General features: G+C 36.3%; 1 protein-coding gene across 1 annotated transcript; it reads left to right on the top strand.

Moving 5' to 3' along the window:
• Positions 1-791: 791 nt before the first annotated feature.
• On the top strand, positions 792-7,104 carry LOC112032060 (protein GAMETE CELL DEFECTIVE 1, mitochondrial). Its single transcript, XM_024064765.2, has 3 exons — positions 792-1,487; positions 2,898-3,087; positions 6,313-7,104. The coding sequence occupies exons 1-3, from the start codon at positions 958-960 to the stop codon at positions 6,517-6,519; spliced, it is 927 nt and encodes a 308-aa protein (XP_023920533.2). The 5' UTR covers positions 792-957; the 3' UTR covers positions 6,520-7,104.
• The last annotated feature ends 388 nt before the right edge of the window (positions 7,105-7,492 follow it).

The raw sequence follows: 7,492 nt of genomic DNA, 5'->3' as shown, positions 1-7,492 counted from the left end.
ATCAATTTAAGGCTCAACTAGTACAAAATGAATAGAAATGGATCAGAGTGGAACTAAATAGACCGAATTAGACTAAATAGAACTGAAGTGGAGCTAAATGTACCGAATGGGATCGAAGTGGACTGAATGGACCGAAATGGACCAAAGTAAAACTAAATGGACCAAATTGAACCAAAGTGGACCAAATGAAGCCGAAGTGGACTAAAATAGACCTAATAAGACCGAAACGGATCAAATGGACCGAATTGAACCAAAGTGAACCGAAATAGATTGAAAATTCACTCTTACGTGGCTCAAAAGGAACATAACAATAATAAATACTACGCTTCAATTTTAAAATATTACATAGATATGGATGAATGGTGCTATAGGTCTACAAATTTTAATACATTTAGCTTAGAAATTGATGTGCTACCAATCATAAAAAGACAATTCAATTATTCAGTTACGATGAGTTTTAGTTAACTCAAATGATAAAATCTTTTGTGACCGAATAAGATATTTGAAATTCAATCTCTACTTGCAACAAAAACCAATTGATCTCTTAGTATGACGATAAAGGCAAATTATTAGGAGCAAATTCCATAGATTAAAATTATCTCTTAAAAAAAAAAAATCAATTATGAGGTGATTAAAATTCACTTATCATTGTCATTGTTTACAAGCTGGTAAAATTTTATTCATCAAAATGATAAAAAAAAAAAATAATAATAATAATAATACTAATAATAAAGCCCATGGTCCAATTTCTATTAAAAAAAAAATCAACATGTAATTGGGTTTTTGGCCCAACATTGAAACAAGCCACCTATCTGTCTCTGTGACTGAGTAGGGTTTAACCGTTGAAGGTTGAAGCGACTCTCAACTGTGCTCTGCTTGTTTGTTGATGTTCTGCTCTCTCACACTCTTAAATCTTTATCCTAAATTTGAAGCTCAAACCCACCAATCTAAACAACAATGCAAAGCCTCAAACACATAAAAACACAAAGTTCTTGTTCAATTTTACTAAGAAACCAAATTCTTAGACTTAGTTTTTTCACAATACCAAAGCACCATTATTCTTCGAGCTCCAAAAATGGCGGAGGTGAAGAATGGAACGACGCGTGGGAATCCGCTTGGCTCCCCGAAGACCTCTCGGCCAAGCACCGTGCTCCATGGGAAACCGACGTGAATTTCTCTTCGGCTTCGGAGGCGGTGGTTGTGGAGGACTCGGAAGCCAAGGCTTTTGTGGAGGACATGAATGAGAATTGGAATCAGAGAAAAGGGTCTAAGCCAAAAACCCAAGAGAAGCAACAGAATGATAGTGATAGTAGTAAGGGTTCGCTTTATAGCTTGGAGAACATGAAGAAGGATTACAGGTTGAAGAAGCAGAGAATTCACGCTGGGTTGTGGATGAAGGAGATTGAGAAGGAAGAGGAGGCTAAGTTGGGGGATTCTATGGTGAATGGTGGAGATGATATTGAAAAATTGCTGGATAGCTGCTCTGAGTATGTGTTTCTTTCCTATGTTTGTTGTATTTTTGGATTATATTGTAATAATTGATGGTGAATTCTATGGTACTTTGTGAATTTATATGTATATATTTGGTTTGATATCTGGGTTATGTACTTGTTCTGGTATATGGTATTGCGTGTGCCGGTTTGTTAGAAAAGCTTTACTTATTAGGAAAAAGTCAAGTTTAAAAAAGCTGTATTTTGTAGCGTTTCAAATTGCATTGTTGATATTTGGCATGTCATTTTGGTATTTGGTATGGCACTCCACCTCCTATTCCTAAGGGGGGTCTGGGGGTTAGGAAGCTAGTACCCTTTAACCAAGCTTAGTCAGGAAAATGGCTATGGTGTTTTAGGATGGAGGAGGAGCAGTTATGGAGGCATGTAGTAGCCCTTCTGTCCATTGTACATGGAGTAGTCTTTTTGCAATTAAATTTATGAGGGAGGAAGCAGAGATTTAATAGGAGAGAGCTCGTCCCTAGACATGAACAAACATCACAATTTGAACAAAACAAAATGTTTTGATACTGAGTCTGTTCATGTTAGTTAAAACAAAAATTAAGATCATGGCAATGAGAAATTAATAAGTTTGCCTAATTGTGAATAAATGTTCTGGAGGCTCATTTGAATTGTTGCAACTATACAATTCACAAGAAATCGTGAACAATAAAAAGAATTCCATGTTTTTTTAAAAGTAAACAATATGCAAAAAAAATGGCTAACTTATATGCAGTTGAGAATATGTAATATACCAATAACTAGCAAAGACTAGTTTTCAGATTACAAGATCAGAAACGCACCTCCCCATATTAACTAGGCTTCCTGAGCAACATCTCATCACATGTGAATTGAGAAAATCTGAAGATGCAGTGTTTAGTAGTGAAGAGAACCTGGATGCTCTGATCTTGAGCTCATTAGAAAGCCAGCCACCTTCTTGTTCATGGCAATAGTCAAATTTTAAACAGTATTCAAACAGATCCTGGCAGGAAATACTCAAAGTGAAAAGTTTCAAGATTTAAGTTTATGTTGTCAGTGGAATAGTTAAAATTAGAGCATGAGTTTTGGAGTTACAATGTAAATGATTCTAGAAATTCACAAGCATAAACATAGTCCCAAAATTTTGGGACTAAGGCTTTGTTTGTAGTTGTTGTAAACTAAGCAACCTTCAGGTCTACATGAAAACAAGAATACATTTAAATGAGATTACATATGTATGGTAAGGTATATGCACCTAATGGGTCTTGAACCCACAACATTACCCTCCATCCCCCCCCCCCCCCCCCTTCTTTTTTGATAAGTAAGAAACTTTTATGTTTGCCGTTTGTATGTAGCAATATTATTGTATTAGAACTTATGGAGGGCTTCTTATAAGTAAAGTTTTTGGGATTAACACTTGAATAACTGCAGGATTTTTGACACTTCCAACAATGATTTGAATGACTCAAAAATCCCAGGCTCTTCTGAATTCAAAAACAAGCCTGATGGTTGGGAAACAACAGCCAAGGCTCAAGATGGAAATATATGGGAGATGTCACAGAGGGAAGAGGATATTCTCCTCCAAGAATTTGATCGTCGAATTGCATACAGCAAATTTCAGGTGTTCAAATATCTTCACATTCTTTTTGCTTATTCAAATACAATATATTATTGGGTTTTGAGCATTGTATGAATGAAGGAGACAACCTGAAGAAGGGAAGAAGTCCTAGATTTTTAATTTGTTTGGCTATCTGTGTTAGTCTATAGTTAATTCTGATTATAACATATTGATATCATAGTTTGCTTGTTTAGCCTTAAAATGATCTCTTTCTAGCTAAAGTAGTAACTGGGAAAAACTGTTGGAGTAGTAACCAGGTCACAAATGCTGTAAACACTAATACACCAGCAGCCCCCCCCCCNGAGCAGTTATGGAGGCATGTAGTAGCCAAGAAGTATGGTGTGGACTGGGGTGGTTGTGTTTGGGAAACTCACGGTTGTGGTTTATGGAAGAGTATTATTAGGATGGGGTTGGATAAGTTTTTAGAATATATTCATTTTGAAGTTGGTAATGGTAGCTGGATTCGGTTATGGCATGACAGATGGTGTGGTGATCAATCTTTGTGGGTGACTTTTCCAACCTTGTGTGACTGCTCTTTAGATAAAGAAGAGTTGGTGGGTTCCATGATGGTGAGTCAAATTGGGTGGGGTGGGGGTGGGTTGGGGGGTGTAAGAGAAGCTGGGATGTGAGATTTGTTTGAGACTTTAATGATTGAGTGTTAGAATTGGCAATGGCAAAATGTGCTCTTGATTCCAATATTCCTTCAAGGGAAGGAAATGACAAAATGTGTCGGAAGTTGAAGAGGAGTGGAGAGTTTGATGTTCGTTCATGTTATAGTGCATTAATTGGCCCATGTGGTCTGAGATTCTCCTAGAAGAGTATTTGGAGTGATAAGGCCCCTCAACGAATTCTTTTTTTTGGCTAGACCATGGCTTGGGGGAAGATCCTAATGTATGATAATCTCATTAAGCATGGCTATATGCTAGTAGGGTGGTGTTGTATGTGTAAGTGTAATGGGGAGAAGGTGGATCATATGTTGTTACACTATACTGTTGTGTATGACTTGCTTAGTTTTGCCTTTAGATCTTTTGGGATTTTGGGATCCAATGGGTAATATCTGAGAAGGTCATTGACCTCTTTTTGGTTGGAGAGATTGGTTGGTAAGCATTCATTGGACATCTGGAATTTAGTCCCATTATGTTTGATGCAGACAATATGGCAGAAACGAAATTGTTGTATGTGGAGGATACAGAAAACAAGAACCCAATTGTTATCTTTGTTTAGTGATCCTTCATTTGATTGTTCTCAAGCATATGGATTCACTTGTACCAGTTCCCTTCCTGAATTTGTAGTCATTTTCTCTTTGTACATAAATTTGTTTCTCTTGTATTCTTTCAACTCCTTTCTGTCCATTGTACATGGAGTAGTCTTTTTGCAATTAAATTTATGAGGGAGGAAGCAGAGATTTAATAGGAGAGAGCTCGTCCCTAGACATGAACAAACATCACAATTTGAACAAAACAAAATGTTTTGATACTGAGTCTGTTCATGTTAGTTAAAACAAAAATTAAGATCATGGCAATGAGAAATTAATAAGTTTGCCTAATTGTGAATAAATGTTCTGGAGCTCATTTGAATTGTTGCAACTATACAATTCACAAGAAATCGTGAACAATAAAAAGAATTCCATGTTTTTTTAAAAGTAAACAATATGCAAAAAAAATGGCTAACTTATATGCAGTTGAGAATATGTAATATACCAATAACTAGCAAAGACTAGTTTTCAGATTACAAGATCAGAAACGCACCTCCCCATATTAACTAGGCTTCCTGAGCAACATCTCATCACATGTGAATTGAGAAAATCTGAAGATGCAGTGTTTAGTAGTGAAGAGAACCTGGATGCTCTGATCTTGAGCTCATTAGAAAGCCAGCCACCTTCTTGTTCATGGCAATAGTCAAATTTTAAACAGTATTCAAACAGATCCTGGCAGGAAATACTCAAAGTGAAAAGTTTCAAGATTTAAGTTTATGTTGTCAGTGGAATAGTTAAAATTAGAGCATGAGTTTTGGAGTTACAATGTAAATGATTCTAGAAATTCACAAGCATAAACATAGTCCCAAATTTTGGGACTAAGGCTTTGTTTGTAGTTGTTGTAAACTAAGCAACCTTCAGGTCTACATGAAAACAAGAATACATTTAAATGAGATTACATATGTATGGTAAGGTATATGCACCTAATGGGTCTTGAACCCACAACATTACCCTCCATCCCCCCCCCCCCCCCCCTTCTTTTTTGATAAGTAAGAAACTTTTATGTTTGCCGTTTGTATGTAGCAATATTATTGTATTAGAACTTATGGAGGGCTTCTTATAAGTAAAGTTTTTGGGATTAACACTTGAATAACTGCAGGATTTTTGACACTTCCAACAATGATTTGAATGACTCAAAAATCCCAGGCTCTTCTGAATTCAAAAACAAGCCTGATGGTTGGGAAACAACAGCCAAGGCTCAAGATGGAAATATATGGGAGATGTCACAGAGGGAAGAGGATATTCTCCTCCAAGAATTTGATCGTCGAATTGCATACAGCAAATTTCAGGTGTTCAAATATCTTCACATTCTTTTTGCTTATTCAAATACAATATATTATTGGGTTTTGAGCATTGTATGAATGAAGGAGACAACCTGAAGAAGGGAAGAAGTCCTAGATTTTTAATTTGTTTGGCTATCTGTGTTAGTCTATAGTTAATTCTGATTATAACATATTGATATCATAGTTTGCTTGTTTAGCCTTAAAATGATCTCTTTCTAGCTAAAGTAGTAACTGGGAAAAACTGTTGGAGTAGTAACCAGGTCACAAATGCTGTAAACACTAATACACCAGCAGCCCCCCCCCCACCCCCTCTTCTCTCTTTTTCTTTTTTCTTGTTGAATGACCCTGATAAGTCTGTTACAGATCCATAGGTGACCTGATTGTTTTGGGACAAAGGCTTTGTTGTTGTTGTTTTTGTGTAGACAGCCCTATGTTGCTTGAAAAGACTGTATTTGGTGCACAAAGGCATTGCAAAGATCTAGCTGAGGGTTTGCTAGAAATAAATAAAAATGCATGCTCATTTTGGACTTTGTATGGATTTTTTAAGGTTTTTAAATTAACTTTTCAGGATTCATATTCTAATGTAAATATGATATCAGGAGTATCTATTACCAAGTTCTTCCCCATTTTCATATTTGCTGGTGTCCTTTCTGGCTTTCTCACTGTTGGTTTTATGAAATTGGTATGCAGATTGCTAGTTTTATCAAGACTCACATATTTAGCCGAAGGAGACCAATTGATGGGTGGAAATACATGATAGAGGAGCTGGGACCAAATGCCAAGAAAGGAAAGGGTAGTGTTTCAAGGTTACCTAGTCTATCTGATGCATCAACCCAACCCTTTAAGGAGGAGAAGACTCCACTTGACAGCAGGTTGACCCCCTTAAAGCGAAGATAGCTCGGAGTCCAACTTCGCTCAGATATTCTCTATTGCATATTAGACCTGCTGGAAAGGTTTATGGGAGCAAAAAGGTACATTCTGAAATTAGGGGGTCTATTCCTTTGTGTTTGATGTGGACTGTATGAAGAGAAATGAATATGTGTACTTTCAAAGGTAAAGAATGTTAGATAATCCAGCTAAAGTCTTGGTTCTTGAGAACTCTTTATAAGTGGGAGCAAGCTGGCACACCATCTTCTGCTTCAGATCTTGTAGCTGTTATGGACAATTTGTTCCTTAAATGATTTTCCTTCCGCCTCTTTTGTTTACTGGGGCGTCCCTTTGTATACTCTCCTTGAACTTGGGCTATGCCCCTCTATTCTAATTTTATTAATGAAATCTTTTTACTTATTAAGGAAAAAAAAATCATGATTGAAACTATTGATGGCCACTATTAATTCTAGCGATTTTGGTTCCCTGCTAATACCATCCTGTGGAGAACTGAAATTTGTTCTGCTGAATGCTAAAAGAATGTGCATCAGTGTATGTATTCCCTTCAGAGCTGCAGTTCCTACTGTTGAATAAGATTTTAAATTGTTTAATTTATTGATAAGGCTTAATTATTCCAATTCTCTCATTGGACTTTGCCCTAAATTTAGATTGTAAAAATTACTTGCATCCAATGTGATTGTGATGTTTGCATTTGTTGTATTCATTTTCAAATCATTTAAAACTAACCTCACAAAAACATTGTAATTTGAGTTATCAACTTATCATTTAAACTCTTATACAACAACAACAACCAAGCTTGGTACTCAAATTTTGGGTTTGGCATCCTTTCAACTCTTATAAGAGAGACAAATTCTAGCGTTGCAACATTTCATGTTCCCATGTTATTATTGTATGTTTGCCTGTGCTTTTTTCAAACTCAATAAAGAGTCAAGGGATGTATGCATCAGAAAGAAAGTATTATTTCTGCTACCAATTTGAGGTT

The sequence above is a fragment of the Quercus suber genome, unplaced genomic scaffold, assembly GCF_002906115.3.
Source record: "Quercus suber isolate HL8 unplaced genomic scaffold, Cork oak 2.0 scaffold_966, whole genome shotgun sequence".
Classification (NCBI taxonomy): Eukaryota; Viridiplantae; Streptophyta; class Magnoliopsida; order Fagales; family Fagaceae; genus Quercus; species Quercus suber.
The sequence above is the reverse complement of the archived record's forward strand: the minus strand, read 5'-3'. Positions and strand labels throughout refer to the sequence as shown.